General features: G+C 66.6%; 2 protein-coding genes across 2 annotated transcripts; both read right to left on the reverse strand.

The window, feature by feature from the left end:
- Nucleotides 1-2,524: 2,524 nt before the first annotated feature.
- Nucleotides 2,525-13,620, reverse strand: INSRR (insulin receptor related receptor). The gene is made up of 22 exons (XM_059832382.1): nucleotides 13,527-13,620; nucleotides 10,932-11,483; nucleotides 9,346-9,658; nucleotides 9,112-9,254; nucleotides 8,815-8,959; nucleotides 8,515-8,729; nucleotides 8,319-8,445; nucleotides 7,925-8,163; nucleotides 7,680-7,847; nucleotides 7,394-7,583; nucleotides 7,226-7,267; nucleotides 6,852-7,117; nucleotides 6,563-6,699; nucleotides 6,198-6,366; nucleotides 5,007-5,115; nucleotides 4,804-4,874; nucleotides 3,855-4,084; nucleotides 3,665-3,775; nucleotides 3,393-3,552; nucleotides 3,177-3,306; nucleotides 2,964-3,098; nucleotides 2,525-2,789 (listed from the first exon to the last, which is right to left on the reverse strand). Exons 1-22 carry the CDS (start codon nucleotides 13,618-13,620, stop codon nucleotides 2,525-2,527), a joined length of 4,011 nt encoding a protein of 1,336 aa, XP_059688365.1.
- A 659-nt stretch (nucleotides 13,621-14,279) lies between these two features.
- Nucleotides 14,280-18,062, reverse strand: LOC132320001 (death-associated protein kinase 2-like). The gene is made up of 12 exons (XM_059832095.1): nucleotides 17,994-18,062; nucleotides 17,361-17,464; nucleotides 17,037-17,258; nucleotides 16,810-16,948; nucleotides 16,491-16,620; nucleotides 16,258-16,306; nucleotides 16,105-16,131; nucleotides 15,817-15,969; nucleotides 15,251-15,296; nucleotides 15,065-15,154; nucleotides 14,774-14,857; nucleotides 14,280-14,517 (listed from the first exon to the last, which is right to left on the reverse strand). The coding sequence occupies exons 1-12, from the start codon at nucleotides 18,060-18,062 to the stop codon at nucleotides 14,437-14,439; spliced, it is 1,194 nt and encodes a 397-aa protein (XP_059688078.1). The 3' UTR covers nucleotides 14,280-14,436.
- Between the last annotated feature and the right edge of the window lie 224 nt (nucleotides 18,063-18,286).

Genomic DNA, 18,286 nt, shown 5'->3' on the forward strand with positions numbered 1-18,286 from the left:
CGCGGGGCCGGGACCGGACCCGGGGCCGGTTACCGGTGCCGCCCTCCCTCGCACTTGCCCGGCAGCCCGAGCACGGGGCCGTGCGGGGCTTAAAAGCAACGCAGGGAGCGGCCTCCCGGGAGGGGCCGGCGGCTCCCCCCGCCCCGGCACCGCCCCGGCCCCGGAGACACACACACACCCCCCCCCCGCCCGTGACTCACCGGCACTCGGGGCCCGGGAAGCCCCCGGCCCGGGGGGGGGCGGGTGCAGCCCTGCCCGGAGCCCCCCGCCCCACGGAGAGGGTGTCCCACCCCACACGGGCACCGAGCAGGGTGCCTGCCTGCACCCTGCCTGCACCCTGCCTAGGCACCTGCCTAGACCCCTGCACCCTGCCTGCACCCTGCCTGCACCCTATCTAGGCACTTGCCTAGACCCTTGCACCCTGCCCGCACCCTGCCTAGACCCCTGCACGCTGCCTAGACCCCTGCACCCTGCCTGCACCCTGCCCGCACCCTGCCTAGACCCCTGCACCCTGCCTAGACCCCTGCCTAGACCCCTGCACCCTGCCTGCACCCTGCCCGCACCCTGCCTAGACCCCTGCACCCTGCCTAGACCCCTGCCTAGACCCCTGCACCCTGCCTGCACCCTGCCCGCACCCTGCCTAGACCCCTGCACCCTGCCTAGACCCCTGCCTAGACCCCTGCACCCTGCCTGCACCCTGCCCGCACCCTGCCTAGACCCCTGCACCCTGCCTAGACCCCTGCCTAGACCCCTGCACCCTGCCTGCACTCTGCCTAGACCCCTGCACCCTGCCTGCACCCTCCCTAGACCCTTGCACCCTGCCTAGACCATGCCTAGACCCCTGCACCCTGCCTGCACCCTGCCTAGACCCCTGCCTAGACCCCTGCACCCTGCGTGCATGCCTGTGCCCTGCCAGCACCCTGCCTGGATGCCTGCACCCTGCCTGCACGCTTGTGCCATCCATACCTGCACCCTGCCTGCGCATTGGCACCCTGCCTGCACATTGGCACCCTACACCTGCAGACCTGCACCCTGCAGCCCCAAACCGGCCCCCCAGCCCCACAAAGCAGCATCCCAGCACCGGCACCCCCAACCATACTGGGGCACACACGTGCACACGTGTGCACATGCATGTACACACGCACGTACACACGCACACACACCCCTCCAGGACCTGGCTCTAGCCCAGAGCTGGCTACACGTAAGGGACAGGGGACATCACACCAGTACCCCCGGGCTCATGGGGCCACCAAGAGCCCCCCCAACCTGTCACACCCCTGGCCCGTGCACCCAAAAATCTCGAAGCATGATGGAGGCGCCCCGGCCCAAGCTCTTCCCCCAGCACCCCGTTATGTCGGGGTGCAGAGGGGCTGGACGCAGGGGGGACGTTTGGTGGCACAGTGACCCTGTCCCCAGCTGTCACCCCCGGTCGGGATCCTCCTCCTCACCGGGGAGGCAGGCCATGGCTGCACCCACCACCCTCCCTCCATGGGTCCCCATCCCCAACCAGCCGCTGCCCCGAGCCCACCCCAAAGCACTTTGGGGGTGGCTTATCTGTGCACTGAGTTTAGCACGTTCTCAGCCTGCGTTCCTCCCAGATCGCTCAGCCCCGGACCCATCTCCCACACCAGCCCCTGGTGGCACCCAGGGGGCCATGTCCCTCCCTGGGATGACCCCCCCCCCGCCATGAGACACCCCCCTGGCCACCCCCACCAGCCCCCCCCGGCAGAGCTGGCCTGCGCCCGCCACGTCCTCCCAAATTCCGCTGCTTTGACGTTTTTCCCCAGAAACGCCCCCGGTTCGGGCACCGCAGGGCAAAGCCGCAGCCGGGATGCGCAGGAAGCGGATGAGGCCGGCAGGGCGGGGGGGGGAGCGGAAAGCCCCATGTGCTGCCCCCCCCCTCCCCGTGACCCCCCCACAAACCAGGCACCGCCACAGCTGAGCTTCGTCCCCCTTTATTCACGCTCATCCCGAGGCCGCAGATTAGACAGTGAAGCCCCTTCCACGGACCAGCACGGCCCGACACTGGTCCCAGTGCCGGGGACTGGAGGGGACGCATGAGGGCCGCCCCAGGCATCTCCCGCTGCAGGGCTGCTCCGTGCCTCAGTTTCCCCACCTGTAAAAGGGGGGGGGGCACATTACTGACCTGTTTGTCGGGCGGCTGGGGAGCGTCGGCAGAGGCAGGTTGGTGGGGGAACCCCAAGCCCCGCTCCCCACCCTCAGACCCCCATTTCCCCCCCCCCCCAAAAAAAAAATAAGGAATGACCGGGGTGGTCTCCTCCCAATTGGCAGCCCCCCCGCTCCCTCCCCCCAACTTGGGCACCCCAATTTATTCCTAGGGGAAATGCACCCCCCGGAGCATCCTCGCTTTGCCTGCCACCCCCTTCCCAAGGCACCCGCTCCCCGACAAGGCTCTTGGAAGCAATAAATAATGCGGGGGGGTCCCGGCGGTGGGGGGGCGGCCGGAGGAGGGTAGAGGGGGTACAGAGTCCGGCGTGGGTCCGAGGACACCCCGGGGTCAGAGTCAGGCTGTCCCGTTGGGGAGCCAGCCGGGGCTGCGGTCCTTGCGGGCGGGCAGGGGGGACATGGGGGGCTCGTCCTCCCCGGGGGACTGATCCGTCTCGGTGTCAGAGGGTTCGCCCGAGCCGCGCCGGCGGTTCTCGGGGCTGTAGAAGAAGGAGAGGGTGCGGAAAGCGGGCGCCATGTGGTCCTTGATGTTCTCCAGGAGCTGGATGAAGGAGGGACGCTGGCGCGGGTTCTGCTGCCAGCACAGGCACATCAGCTCGTGGCTGTGGGAGAGAGAGCGCCCGCTGGGTCTGGGGGGGCCCCAGCACCCCACGGCCATCCCAACACCACAGAGACCAGAGGGCAGGGTGATGGGCTCGGTGCTGGTTTCCCCCCCCTCAGCCTTTCCCGCAGCAGGGTGAGGGGCAGGGGGGGGGAATCGCTCCCCCGCTACTCACAGTTTCTCGGGGCAGTTTTCGGGCCGCTCCAGGACGCCGTTGTCCATGACGAAGCGCAGGACCTGCTCGTTGGACATGCCCTGGTAGGGCTGCTCAGCCAGCGTGGCGATCTCCCACAGCACCACGCCGAAGGACCTGCCGGCAGGCCACCGCTCAGCCGGGGGCCATCTCCCAAATCCCCCGGGTTCCCCCCAGCATAGTCCCAACACCTACCAGACGTCGGACTGCGTGTTGAAGATGCCGTCCTTGAGGGCCTCGGGGGACATCCAGCGGACAGGGAGCAGCCCCTTGCCCCCTTTCCGATAATAATCCGTCTCGTAGATATCCCGCGTCATGCCGAAATCTGGTGGAGGAGGAAGAGGAGGAAGAAGACGTGAGCACCGGGAAATGCGGGGCTGGCAACGAGCCTGCCCGCCGCTGCCCACCCACCTCCAATCTTGACGGTGAAGTCCTCGGACACCATGCAGTTGCGGGCGGCCAGGTCCCGGTGCACGAACTTGTTGGCGTTGAGGTACGCCATGCCATCGGCGATCTCCCCCGCCATCTGGATCATGTCCTTGAGTGACGGCGGCGGCAGCCCGGGGTTGTTCTGCACCGTTCACAGAGAGCTGAGGCGGTGGGGGACACAACAGGACTCCCCCGGTAACGGGATGGGCGTCCCTTCGCCCATGGGGCACTGCGGCACCCGGCCAGCCCCTCACCTCGGCATCAGGCCTGAGCGAGCGCAGGTAGCTCTTCAGGTCCCCACGCGTCATCAGCTCCATGATGACCAAAGCTGGCTGGCCCTGGGACACAACGCCGAGCAGACGGACCTGGGGGGACAAAGAGGGGTGGCACGGGAGTGGTTGGACCCTGCCATGTCCCATCTCTCCCCCTTGGCCGCCCACCTACCACGTGGTGGCACTTGAAGGCTTTCATGACGGAGGCTTCGTTGAGGAACTCGATGCGCTCCCGCATTGTGGCCAACTCATTGACCGTCTTCAGGGCTACCTTGGTCTCCTCGCCCTCGGCAGCCAGCCCCAGTGCCAGCCCCTCGTACACCATCCCGAAGGAGCCCTGCCCCAGCTCCCGGATCACCGTGATCTTCTCCCGTGACACCTCCCACTCATCGGGGATGTACACTGCGGGGGGGAAGGAGGGACCGCCCCATCCCCATTGCCATCCGCATCGTCATCCCCGTCCCCATCATCATCCCCATCCCATCCCCATCGTCACCCCTGTCCCCATCATCATCCCCATCCCCATCCCATCCCCATCCCATCCCTGTCATCATCCCCCTCCTATACCCATTGTCACCCCCATCCCCATCATTATCCCCATCCTATCCCCATCATCACCCCCGTCCCCACCATCATCCCCATCCCCATCCCATCCCCATCCCATCCCTGTCATCCCCATCCCCATCCCCATCTCATCCCCATCCCCATCCCTGTCATTATCCCCATCGTCACCCCCATCCCCATCGTCATCCCCATCCTATCCCCATCGTCACCCCTGTCCCCATCATCATCCCCATCCTATCCCCATCGTCACCCCCATCCCATCCCTGTCATCATCCCCATCCCATCCCCATCGTCATCCCCGTCCCCATCATCATCCCCATCCCCATCCCATCCCTGTCATCATCCCCATCCTATCCCCATCGTCACCCCCGTCCCCATCATCATCCCCATCCCCGCCATCATCCCCATCCCACCCCTGTCATCATCTCCATTCCCATCCCAGCCCCATCCCACCCCTGTCATCATCCCCATCCCTATCCCCATCCCTGCCGGCATGGCCCCAGCAAGGAAAGGGGGCAGCAGACCCCACGGGGACACCCCTGCCCGTCCCTACGTACTGTCCGAGGCACTGAAGTACTCGGGGTTGACGGAAGCGTAGAGCGTCCCGCTGGGGTACCCGTCGTTACTCCTGCCGGGGGTGGGTGTCACTCAGAGGATGGGGGGCGAGGGCGCGATGTCACCTCCCCACGCCCCCTCCCCGGCCCTGGCTGGGCTGGATCCGGCCCCAGCCCAGCCCTGGGGGTGCAGGGAGGGTCGCTACCTCTTCTTGTTGTAGAAGAAGACGAAGACGGCGAGGCAGGAGATGAGCACCATGAGGACCACGGGTGTGACGGTGAGCAGGACGTAGAAGCTGCCGGACTCCTCCTCCGCTGCGGGGAGCAGGCAGCTGTGGGCCAGGGCCTGGGCACTCGTCCCGCCCCACAGGTTGTAGGGACACTTGTCCCACCACCACTGGGGCAGAGAGGGGGACCCCCCAGCTCCCCAAAGCAGCAGCACCCACTGATCTCTGGGTGTCCCTGGCCCAGAGCATCCCCCAATCCCCTAGATCCCCCCATCCAGCAGCACCCCCTGATCCTCCAGCTTCCCAATGCAGCAGCATCCCCCATCTTCAGCATCCCGGTCCAGCAGCATTCCCTGATCCTCGGCTATCCAATCCGGGAGCACCCCCTGATCCTCAGCATCCCAGTCCAGCAGCATTCCCTGACCCAGCTATCCAGTCCAGGAGCACCCCCTGATCTTCAGCATCCCAGTCCAGCAGCTTTCCCTGATCCCCAGCTATCCAATCCAGGAGCACCCCCTGATCCTCAGCATCCCAATCCAGCAGCATTCCCTGATCCTCAGCTATCCAGTCCAGGAGCACCCCCTGATCCTCAGCATCGCAGTCCAGGAGCACCCCCTGATCCTCAGCATCCCAGTCCAGCAGCATTCCCTGATCTCCAGCTATCCGGTCCAGGAGCACCCCCTGATCCTCAACATCCCAGTCCAGCAGCATTCCCTGATCCCCAGCTATCCAGTCCAGGAGCACCCCCTGATCCTCAGCATCCCAGTCCAGCAGCATTCCCTGATCTCCAGCTATCCAGTCCAGGAGCACCCCCTGATCCTCAGCATCGCAGTCCAGGAGCACCCCCTGATCCTCAGCATCCCAATCCAGCAGCATTCCCTGACCCAGCTATCCAGTCCAGGAGCACCCCCTGATCCTCAGCATCCCAGTCCAGCAGCATTCCCTGATCCCCAGCTATCCGGTCCAGGAGCACCCCCTGATCCTCAGCATCCCGGTCCAGCAGCATCCCCCAACGCTCCATCTCTCCAGCTCACCAACATCCCCCAATTCCCCAGTGCCCTGATCCAGCAGCACCCCCTGACCCCCAGCTCCCCGGCCCCGCAGCCCCCCCTCCCTGCCTGCCCCACGGCCGGGGACCCCGCTGGCGTCCCCCCTGTCCCCCGTGGGTACCTGGTCCCAGGATGTAAAACTTGACGAGCCCCGTCCACGAGCCGTTGCCGGCCAGCGAGGTGGCCCGGACCTTGGCCGAGTAGTTTCCCGGCTGGAGCAGAGCCAGGTGGACCCCCCCCCCGTACTTGGAGTAGCGGTGACGGGAGACGCAGACAACGGTGGTGACCTCCTGGGGGGGACAACGGGGAGGTGGCGAAGGGGGCTTCATCCCCCCCCCAAGCCATGCACAAGCCTCAGGGGACGGAGATTGGGATGGGATGGGATGGGATGGGATGGGATGGGATGGGATGGGATGGGATGGGTGCTGTGTCCCCATAACCAGACCTGGCAGGGCTGGGCAGGGGGTGCCACGGGGGGGTCCTCACCTCGCTCTCACGGCTGTACTTGATCTCATACTTGAGGATGAGCCCATTGGGGTTCCTGGGCTCTTCCCAGCGCAGCAGGACGCTGTTCTTGCCGGCTGGCTCCCACGTGACGTTGCCGGGAATGTTGTCAGCTTGCACTGGAGAGGAGCCCAGAGGGGGTCAGCTCCTGGGGGGCATCACCCGGACCCCGACCCACTACCAATCCCCCATCTCAAAGGCACCAGGACCTCAGAGCACCCCCGCATCGCCGAGGGAGGGTTTGGGAAGGGGGAAGGCTGCCGGGACCTACGCTCCGGCATGGTCCTGGCGAAGACGAAGGTGGCGGCGCTGCAGCCCACGGTGTGCGCGGCGTGGTTGCAGGCGTGGATGTCGATGCGGTACTCGGTGAAGTGCCGCAGCCGCGACAGCACCGCCCGGTCGCGCACCACTTTGTCCTCGAAGATCTGGAAGTCGGGTTTGGGCTCGCCCCCGGCGCGGCTGGGGGCCGGCAGCTCCGCCGAGGAGGCGTTGGCCGGGGATGTGACGGCCACCACGTCCCTGCGCCGCTTCGGGGTCCTGCGGGAGATAGGGACAGGAGGCGGTGGGGAGCCAGGACGCCTGGGTTGTCCCCCAAAATCAAGCAGGGGAGGGGAGACCCTCCAGGCTTCTGTGGTCCCTGCTCACCTCTGCGGGTTCTTGTTGATGGATGTCACCTTCCAGGGTGGCCTGAGACAGCGGGAAATCGGTTCAAGGATCTGCCAGGAGCAGCCACTGGACTCCCCACCCAGAACAGACCCACACACCCAGCGTGGGGTACCCCCCCCCAACACAGGGACCCCCCCCGGACGGCACCTGGGGATGATGATGGAGTTGTGGAGGAAGTTCTCAAACTTCTTCTGGAAGGACTCGGCTTCACCCTCCATGCGGAGCTGCCCGTCGGCGGGGCGGCAGGGGCAGCACCGCTCCTCCGCGTCCTGCTCCACCTCGGGGCCGTCCCCGTCCCCGAAGCGGGTGTCCGCGCTGCTGGTGGGCAGCTTCAGCCCTGCGGGCAGAGACGGGCAAGGGCTGGCAGCGCTGCCGGAGCCCGGCTCGGTGGGAGCATCCCCATCCCGCCGGTGTCCCCGGCCGCTGCCCTCACCTTTGTGGCAGTAGTCGTTGACGTAGAGCTCCATGTCCTCGGCCAGCTGCTGCCACAGCACCAGGTAGTAGGTGATGTTGCCGTTGCGCTGTGTCGGCGGCTTCCAACGCACCACGATGTGGGAGGAGGAGTTGGACATGGAGATGACGTCCCGGGGCACCGTCGGGGCTGGACAGACACATGGGTGTCAGTCTGTCTTTGGGGGACCACCACAGGTGTCCCCGGCCCCCTCCCCAGTCCTTTACCTGCCGGCATGGTGCGGATGTAGACCACCTCGCTCTGCGCCCCGTAGTTGCGTCCTTCCTCGGCGGTGGTGAGGGTGATGGCGCGGACGAAGATGGCGTATTGGGTCCAGGGGCGGAGGTTGAGCAGGGTCACCCCCGGCGCCTGCTCGCTGCTGAGCGGCAGCTCCACGTCCAACACGTTCCAGCTCTGCGCCCCGCAGGCGTCCTGCCCCACGTACTCTGACACGTTCTGGAAGGGTCTGCCCCACACCGGGCATCGGGGAGGGTCCCAGGACCCCATCCCAGCCGCATGACCCCCCTGAGGTCCCGCAGCCCACCGGGGCACAGGGACACCATGGGTTGGGGTCCCCAAACCCTCCGCGATGGGGACAAGTGGAGGACAGGGACCACTTACGACTCCTTGTAGTAGACGATGAAGCTGAGGAGGTCCCGGTACTCGGGGGGACGGTACCGCTCCCACTTGAGGAAGATGCGGTCGGACTCGGTGACGTTGGAGATGAAGCGCAGGGTCTGGGTCTTGCCTGCGGAGAGGAGGCAGGGTTCGGGCAGGGGGTCGTGATGCTGTCGGACGTCCCCGTCCCCGTACTCACAGGACGCCCGGTCCCCGTTGGTGCGGGGGTTGATCTCCGCCTTGTTCTGCCGCCCTTTGGTGCCCGTCACCTCCTCCATGCGGTAGATCTCGGCCAGGCACAGCTTGGGGTTGAAGGCGAAGTACATCTTGCCCACGGGGATGGAGAGGACGTGGTGGCTCCAGTCCCAGAGCTGCTGCAGGTTCTGGTTGTCCAGAACGTACAGGGTGTAATTCCTGGAGGGGAAGACGTGGAGGGAAGCGGTGGGCATGGGTACCCCCAAAACCACGTGTCTCCCCCAAACCCACGCCCTGTCCTCACCCGTCCACCATGGAGTCGCCGCGGATCAGCTTGAGGTTCTTGAAGAAGGACAAGGAGACGAGGGCGAAGGAGTGCTTGATCTTCAGGAAGCCCGTGATGGTCTCGATGAGCCCCAGGCTGCTCTGCAGCTCCGAGGCCAGGTTATCTGGGGACAACCCACGGGCGTGAGCGTGGGGAGGGGGCCACCCCCCCCTTAATTCACCCTGCAAGGGAAAAGACCCCCCTCCTTCACCCGCCGCGCCCCGCGGCAGCTCTCCGACCCGGGGTGGGTTACAGGGGGCTGGATCCGGCACTTACAGCCCCGGCGGATGTTCACGATGAGGTTGCCCTCGACGAGGGTGCAGCCCCCCAGTTCCTGAGCCGCCCGCGTCGAATCGATGGTCTTGGTGCCCACCTTGCACTCCTTGGGGCACAACCCCTCGCACTTGTGGCAGAAGATGCTGTGGGGCAGGAGGACGGGGACGGGACGTGAGCCGGGCACCACGCCACCACCGTGGCCATGCCGGGGGGACAGCGGGGACCCTCCCCAACCTGCTCTCATTCCTGGTGTAGCCCGAGGGACACTCGGAGAGGCACTGGCGCTGGTGGATGACGAACTTGGAGGCATCGCGGGGGTTGTCGGAGACCTTGCGGAGGCTGGCGCAGTACTCGGCGGTGACGCAGCGCCAGCCCTCGTACTCGTAGGTGCGGGGCGGGCAGGAGGGCAGGCAGTGCCCGTTGAAGTGGAAGTGGCGGCAGGCGACGCAGGCTCGGTTGTCGCGGGGTCGCCCGCAGCCCCCCAAGCACTCGGCGTGGCAGCACTCGCCCGCCGCCGTGCACGCCGAGCCCGCGCCGCACGGGCACACTGCGGGGAGAGAGATGGCGGCGTGGGCGAGGAGAATCCTCCGGGAGCAGATCATCCGGCCCCGGGGCAGCACGGCGGGGCAGGGGGTCCGGGGTTCGCATGAGGGGCGGAGGGGGAAGAGGTGGGAAGGGCTGGGGGGGGCTGCAGATGCCCTCCGGCTCGGCGGGGGCAAGGGGAGAGGGGTAGAGGGATGCAGGGATGGATGGATGGAGGGATGCAAGAATGGATGGAGGGATGCAGGGATGGATGGAGGGATGGAGGGATGCAGGGATGCAAGAATGGATGGAGGGATGCAGGGATGGAGGCAGGAATGGAGGGATGAAGTGATGGAGCAATGCAGGAACGGATGGAGGGATGCAGGAATGGAGGCAGGGACGGAAGAAGGGATACAGGGATGCAGAAATGGATGAATGGAGGGACACAGGGATGCAAAAATGGATGGAGGGAGGGATGCAGGGATGCAAAAATGGATGGATGGAGGGACACAGGGATGCAAAAATGGATGGAGGGATGCAGGGATGAAGGGGATGAAGGGGATGGAGGGATGAAGAAATGGATAGAGGGATGCAAGGATGAAGTGATGGAGGGATGCAGGGATGGAGGGAGGGATGCATGGTGGGATGAAGGGATAGAGGGAGGGATGGAGGGAAGGATAAATGGAGGGATGGAAGAATGGAGGGATACAGGGACAGATGGAGAGATGCAGGAATGGGTGGAGGGATGGAGGGATGGCCAAATGGTGAGCGGAGGGACGGACAGGTGGGTTGACGGGTGGCTGTGAGACCAGCTGGATGGGTGGAGGAGGAGCTGCACAGATAGACGGCAGGACGGACGGATGGATGGGGTGAGGCTCAGCCCATGCTGAGCCCCAGCTGCCCGGTGCAGCCGGTGCCGGGGCAGCAGCCGAGGTTACAGCCCCGATAAGGATCTGTATTTATAGTACATATTTCATTACCAGGTCTCCTGTTTACAGCAAACGAGCCCAGGAGGGGCCCGTATTTACCTCACCGCTGGGAAAACACGGCAGCCGGGAACTGGCCTCTCCTCCCGAGGATGATACAGTGCGGATCCGGTTACTCCCACCATGCTGCCAGCGCGGCACCATCCCAGCGGCAGCGGAGTGATGGCCACGTGCCGGGGCCTGCCATCCCCTTGTGGCTCCACCAGCCTTTCCCAGTGCCCTCCCAGTTTACCCCACAGCCGCCACGGTGCAAACCGGCACCATCCCAGCAAAGCAGCCGGCACGACTCAGCCCCACGCCGCCGGCACCCACCTTTCTGGCAGTAGCTGGATGTCCAGCAGCGATAATCCAGCTGCCCATTGACGCTGGTCTGCACACACGGCTTCTCCACGTCCAGGATGCCCGGGCAGACGTCGGCACACTCTTCGGCCAACTTATTGCCGACGATGTAGGTGTTGTCCACGGCGTCGGGCAGCAGCAGCCCCCAGTCGATGGTGGAGAGGTGGCAAAGCTCCTGGTTGCGCTCGATGCGGACCGAGCCGCGCAGGACGTGGCCCAGGCTGTGCAGCCCCACGTCCCGCAGATGCGGCATCTCGAAGATGACCAAGGCGTAGCTGAAGAAGAGGTTGGTGCCGCGGATGACAGAGAGATTGGGGAAGAGATCCCGCAGGCTCTCCAGCCCGTAGACGCGGAAAAGGAGCAGGTACTCGGTGATCATGAGCAGGCGAGGGAAGCTGAGCCCCCGAAAGTCCTCGGCGCCCGTGGTGAACATCAACAGGATCTGCAGGTTGCCCTCGATGATGGAGCAGTTCTCCAGCTTCTGGAGCTGGGAGACGTCGTTGCGGATGTCCATGCTGCCGCAGACTGGGGTGGCGAGAGGGGGACCCCATGGGCAGCGGGGACAGGGCAGCTTCCCCCCACCACCACCACCACCCAGGGACCCCCCCATTGCGCCCGTCGCTGGGGCCGCAGCGCCGCTCGGGGGGGTTTAATATCCCGGCGCTGCCTGTCAAACGCGACTGCAATTGGTTTGGGCGGTCAGGGGAGACACAAGCGGCTCTGACAGGCAGCCGGCGCGCCTCGGCTCTCCGGGGCACGACGCGTCCGTCAGCACGGCGAGCGGTGATGCTAACGAGGTCTGGCTGCCCAGGCGGCCGTCTCGCCCTGCGTCAGCCCCCAGACCACGTCCCAGCCCCACTGCCCACGCCGGGGGGGGTCCGGTTGGGGGTGCAGAGGGCTTTCCCCCTTCCCTGAGCTGTGGGGCAGCCACGGGCCGCTCACAGCATCTTCCCCTGCGAGCGCGTGGTTACCCAGCGTGCCGGCAGCTCCCGCAAGGTCATTCCCATTAACTCCCCGGCACGATGCCCAGGCGGCTAATGAGGCACGCGGGGCTACGGCGGGCACCCACACAGCATGGCCTCACCGGTGGGTTTGCCATCCCAGGGCTTTTCCACCTGGACCCTGACAGGGAGCGGGAGCATCAGGGGCGGCACGGGGCTGAGCATCTCCCGTTTCCCGATCCCGGTGGGGATGCAAGAGCCGGGACGAGCCGGCGGCTTCCCACCGGCAGCATCCCCAGCCTGAAACCTGACGCTGAGTTATGGTGGAAAGAAGCCGCTGAGATCCCAGCGAGGGATTTACTGTAAACACCCGGAGCAAACACAGCCGGCTCGGCGTGTACCCCAAACACCAGGCAACGCTGGCACCCCGGCTCGGCTGCCCATGCCATGGAGACGCACCGGCTGGCACACGGCTCGCCAGCGCGGTCCAGTTCCGGCGGGGGTCTGGGTACGCGGTTCACCCCTCGTCTGTCCGCGGCCAGCCTGGGCCTGCGGCTCGTGGCCGCGTCCTGGTGAACGGGTGCCCGGCGGCGTTTTTCCCTTCTCGGTGTCACTCATTAACCGTGGGCACCGTGGCTCTGGCAGCTGCCCACGGCAGCAGGATCACGCAGGCAGACGCATGCCCCTCGCCCCCAGCCCCACACCTCGGCCATTTGCAGGGGGCTGGTGCCGGCCGGGGGGAGCCCCGTCCCCCCCGGTGAGGACACGGGGGTCCCCTCCATCCTCCGGCAGGACCGAGGGACCGGCCACAGGTGCAGCACCGGCCCCAGGGCTTACAGCCCCCACTGCCACTGTCGCCCTCCCTGACCTTGGCAAAGTCACCCTGTCCCTCCGCCGTGCGAGGGGACAGGGGTCCCCCGTGTCCCTGGGGGGACAGAGAGGGGACAGGGGTCCCAGGTGGGAGCAGACACAGCGAGGTGCGTCCCCCGGGCAGCTCTCGGCACAGCCCCAGCACTGGGATGCTTCACCCGCCTCCTCCATCGCTCCCACCCCTCCTAGCACACCCTCTTGGTGCTTGGGGAAACTGAGGCACGGGGGAGAGGGGAAGGCAGGACAGACTGGCAGACCCTGAACCCAGCCCTCCTGGTGCCCCCAGCCCCTGCCAGCCAGCCGAGCTGGGGCTGGAGCCCTGACATCCCCCTCCATGGCCGTGAGAGCTGGACCCCACTGCCACCCCCTCCCCAGCCGTTTTCCATCCCAGCAGCAGCGCCGGGAGCCGCGGTGCCGGCCCCGGCTCCCACCCAGCTACGATTTTCCGGCTCCCGGTGGGGCCAAGTGATCGATGCCCCCGGCTCCGGCCGAGCCCCCCGCCACGCTCCCCTCTTCCCATCCCAGCAGTGTGGGGGGGGTCTGCCCCTTCTGCCCCTGATGGGGGGTCCACAGCGTACGGGGGTACTGCCGTGAGGGGAAACTGAGGCAGGGAGCGCCAAAAGAGCTGTGCCTTGGGGTTCAGCTCTTGCAAACCCCCACGCACAGGCATCACCATGCAGCCCCCCCACCTCAGAACTGCACCCCCCAAGCAAGCACCCCCCACCCCGTTCCCAGCCACCCCTTTCCAGGCACTTACTTTCGGAGGGGGCCCACACCGGGGGCAGCGGGAGGGGACCGAGGACCAGCAGTGTCACCCCCAGCCGCAAGGCACCCAGCACCCTCGTCCCCATCCCCGAGTGGGACCCCCGGAGTCCCGTCCCCGTCCCGCCTCGGGCGCTGCTGCACCGCGTCCAGCCCCACACGCCGTGTCCGGCTGGCACTCCCCGCCGGCACCCACGGCACGCCGGGAGAGGGGTGGCCCCCACGGCCCTCACCCGGACCCTGCGGCCCCTTCACTTTTGTTTTTGGCTGCCGCACACAAAATATTTAGCCTGACAACTGTCAGGGCCAGGGCCAGGGCTTGTTTGGGAAATAGAGAGGGGGAAAACAGGGCGGCCCCCCCCCTGCACCGAAGCTGGGAAGGAAGGGCTGCCTCCTGCCTCAGTTTCCCCACTTGGAGCAGGAGGATGCAGGTTGCTCCCGTGTGGGGATGCCGGGAAAGCAGCCAAGCACCAACGGAGACCCCCCCCCCGGAGCGGCACAGAGGGGAGGACTCAAGGGTCACCCTCCATCTGGGGTGGCAGGACCCCCCCTCCCCTGGGGTCCCCACGCCCCAGCAGTGAGGAGGAGGAGCGGGAGGAAGCCGGTGCAGGCACAGGAGAGGAGGATGGCTGAGGGGGAGACATTTATTTCTCCCACTAGGTTGGAGCACGGACGAGGGTCCTGGCCGTGGGGCAGCCCCGGCCCCACTGCAGCAGAGACCTGGGGGGCAGGCCAGGCGGGGGGACTGCTGCCCCGGTGACCCTCCAGCACCATGGAACTGGGAGCACTGGGGCTGGACAGTGCTCCTTGCCCCCTGGGATGGGGAGATGGGGGGACCCCCAGGGCTCCTCTCATGGGATGGCCCCTCTCGGGGGGTCCCGTCTCCTTTCGGGGTGGGGGGGGGCTCAGGAGCAGCTGCTTCTCCGCCGGCGCAGCAGTGTGACGGCGTGGCTGCCCTCCTCCTCCTGGTCGCTCTCGCAGTGGCGCTGGGGGCACAGGGGGGCTGGAGGGCAGGGACAGGACCCCCCCAAGGGACAGGACCCCCCCAGGGAGAGGACCCCCCCCCCCCCAGGAGAGAGAGCACCCCCCAGGAGAGAGAGCACCCCGGGTGGGGACACCCCCCATTGCACAGCCACTGCACAGCCCCCTCTTCTCCATTTGGGCGGTCGGACCCCCCACATCCCTTCTCCCCCCACCCCAGCCCATGCCAAGGGGGGGTCTGGGGGCTCCCTGGCTGCTCACCAGCTCCTCATCCTCCTTCCTCAGGCCGCAGAGCAGCCGCGTGCGGCAGAGCCGGTTGCAGGCGGACACCATGTTGTAGGAGAGCTGGGGGGGCGGCGGGGGGGTCCAAGGAGGGGTCACTCACCTCCTTTGCCCCACCACCACCACAGCACTATGTCCCCCCCACACACAGACCCCTGAGACGCAGCCAGCCCTGGGATGGAGCACAGCCCGAGCTCCCCGGGGACCCCACGGGTGGTGGGACCCCGCTGTTGGGTGCCCCCCCCACCCCAGGGCTGGGACCCCCTTCACCTTCCACTTCCTCCGAGCGTTGAACTTGCGGAAGTTTTTCATGTTGATGGAGGAACGGCTCCGGTTTGCCGCCTGCTTCCGGCTCAGGGGCTGCCGGGGGCGAGGACCGAGGACACGGCGTCGTCACCGTGCCCCCACCCTGCTCCCGGGGGGTCCGGCACCCTCCCCACCACCCGCCCATCTCACCTTGATCCAGGGATGGACCAGGCACTCGGCCGCCGTCATGCGGTGCCTGCAGCACAGAGGGATGCGGCGGCGGGGGGCGGTGGGGTCCTGGCCCCCCACATCCACCACAGGGATGGGGATGAAGACAGGGATGGAGACGGGAATGGGGATGGGGAGGGAGATGGAGACGGGGATGGAGATGGAGACGGGGACAGGGATGGGGACGAAGACAGGGATGGGGATGGAGATGGAGACGGGAATGGGGATGGAGATGGAGACAGGGATGGAGACGGGAATGGGGATGGGGATGGAGATGGAGACAGGGATGGACACAGGGATGGGGACGGAGACGGGGATGGAGACAGAGACAGGGAGGGAGATGGAGACGGAAACGGGGATGGAGATGGAGACAGACAGGGATGGAGATGGAGACAGGGATAGGGATGGAGATGGGGATGGGGATGGAGACAGAGATGGAGACGGAGACGGGGATGGGGATGGAGACGGGGATGGGGGTGGAGATGGAGACGGGGATGGGGGTGGAGATGGAGACGGGGATGGGGATGGAGATGGAGACGGGGACTCACCCTGGCTCCTTCACTAGCAGCTGCCGGATGAAGTCCTTGGCCATCTCGGAGGTCTGGCTGAAGCAACGCTCCTCGAACTCGTAGGCACCGGCCACAACGTTGGAGAGGGTCTCGGCGTCCGTCTCACCCTGGAAGGGCGACAAGCCGCTGAGCCTGTGGGGACACGACAGAGCCGCTGAGTGCCGGGACAGCACCAGCTCGGCTGCCCCAGCGCCCAGGGTTGCCCAGGTCACCGTGTCCCCATGCCTCAGTTTCCCCCGGCTGCAGGGAGCATCGCCCCGTACTCACATGATGTAGGTGATGACCCCAATGCTCCTGAAAGGCAGAGGTGGGGGTCAGGCGCTGCCCTCCCCGGGGTCCCCCCTGTGCCCTGCAGCACCCAGGGGGGTCCCTACCCACCCCACAGCTTGGCCCGTTGCCCCCCAGGTCCCTGCTCCTCACCACATGTCGGTCGCGGAGCTCAGCGGCTCATAGTTGATCACTTCGGGAGCTGGGGGTGAACGCAGAGCCGGGGGGGGACATGAGAGGGGACAGCACTGTCCCAGCCACCTCCCTCCCCGCATGCCTGTCCCCACCCTGGGGGTCCCTTCGCTGCGTCCCCGCAGAGCATCCCAGCTGCACCCCACAGAGCGGGGCTGCTCGGGGACCCCCCCGGGGACCCATCAGCCCCGTACCGATGTACTGCGGGGTCCCACAGAGGCTCTTGAAGGTGACGCCGTCCTCCAGGCGCTGAGCCAGCCCGAAGTCGATGATCTTGATCCGGGGCTTGGGGACGTCTTTCTCCTGCAGCATGATGTTCTCGGGCTGCGGAGACGAGGCCGGGCACGGCGGGGTGACGAGGAGTGCCGGGATCTGCCGGCGGGCACTGCCCCGGAGAGGGCAGCAACATCCCAGGAAGCCGGGCAGGATGCGGCCAGGGGTCTGGAGATGCCCGGTGGGAGGGATGCAGCCCCTGGGTCCCCCAAGGAACGAGGATGGGCTCCCCACCAGCACCTTGAGGTCGAAGTGGGCGATGCGGCGGGCATGCAGGTACTCCACCCCGCGCAGGATCTGTCCCAGGAACTCAATGGCCTCCTCCTCCGACAGCATCTCCTTCTCCGCGATGAAGTCAAAGAGCTCCCCGCCGCCAATCCTGCGCGGGGCGAGGATGGGGGGAGCTCGGCCACCTCCAACGCACGGCTCAAAAAAGGGGGTCCCCCCACCCCGGGACCCCCACTCACAGCTCCAGGATGAGCACCATCTCGGCTCTGCTGGCGAAGAGGTCGTGGAGCCGCATGATGTTGGGATGGTCGAGCTGGCGGAGGATGGCGACCTCCCGTTCCACCTGCGCCCGCTCCAGTCCCAGGCGGCTGCCCCGGCATCGCCGCATCTTCACGAATTTGGCGGCGTAGAAGGTGCTGGTGCTGCGCTCCCGGCACCGCTTTACCACGCCGAAGTGCCCGCTGCGGCGAGAAGCCGGGCTGATCCCCACGCCGGCGAGGGGGAGAACCTGGGCGTTCGGCTGCCTCCCGGGACCCCGTGATCCCTGCCTGCACCCCGCTCACCTGCCCAGCATCTCCAGCAGCTCGTACAGGTCCTCCACGTTGCCCGAGCTGAGGGCGGCCACCAGCCCCTCACTCCCCGTAGCCCCCGCGGAACCGGCCGTATCCTGCGAGGATGCACCGGGACCCGGCTCAGCCGCCTGCCCGGGGTGTCGTGACGTTCCAAACCTGCCCCGTGCAGGGACCCCCATTTCATGGAAAGCACCGCAACCCCCCCCGCCCAGCACGCACTAGAGGGGATTCTCCGGTGTCTAATACTGAGGCTGTGCTCTGGCCCTGGCCGGCTCTCCCGCTTTGCACTAAACTCTCCAGCACGTGGAAATTTGGAGACCTTCACCCCTTGACCAGGGCGGGCAGGAGCTGCTCAGGGGGCTCAGAAATCAGGCAGGGGCAGGCAGAGAGGGGGGGGTCACACCAGCCTTCGTGCCCCCCACTGTACTGGGGAGGATCAGAGGCGCAAAATGCAAAGACACACTAACATTGCTTTTTTCTTCTTAAAAAAAGGGGATTAATAGTGGGGAAAAAACATCCCCATGAGGTCATCTGTGAGTGTTCTGCCTGGTCGTCCCCCACACCCCCCCAGCAGGAGACCCCACACACGCAGCCCCACATCTCAACCCCTTGGCCGTGGCTCACCTGGGTGCTGTCAGGGGCGGCCCCCGGCCCCCCCCCAGCCAGGACCCCAGCCCGGCCGCCCTCAGCCATCACTGCAAAGACAAGAAGGCACGGGGTGAGGGGGAGAGGGGTTTTTGGGGGGACAGCGGGGCTCCACGGAGAGCTCTGCTGGGCCAGTGCCCTGCCTGTACCCTGTGGTCCTGGCAGAGACCCCCCCAAACTCATTACACTGATAGGCAGGACCCACTAAGGGGGGGCCCGGCTCTCGTCCCCAGCGGCTCCAAGCCACAAACCAGTCCTTTTCAGCCGCCGGC

Source organism: Gavia stellata, chromosome 33 (genome assembly GCF_030936135.1).
Source record: "Gavia stellata isolate bGavSte3 chromosome 33, bGavSte3.hap2, whole genome shotgun sequence".
NCBI lineage: Eukaryota > Metazoa > Chordata > Aves > Gaviiformes > Gaviidae > Gavia > Gavia stellata.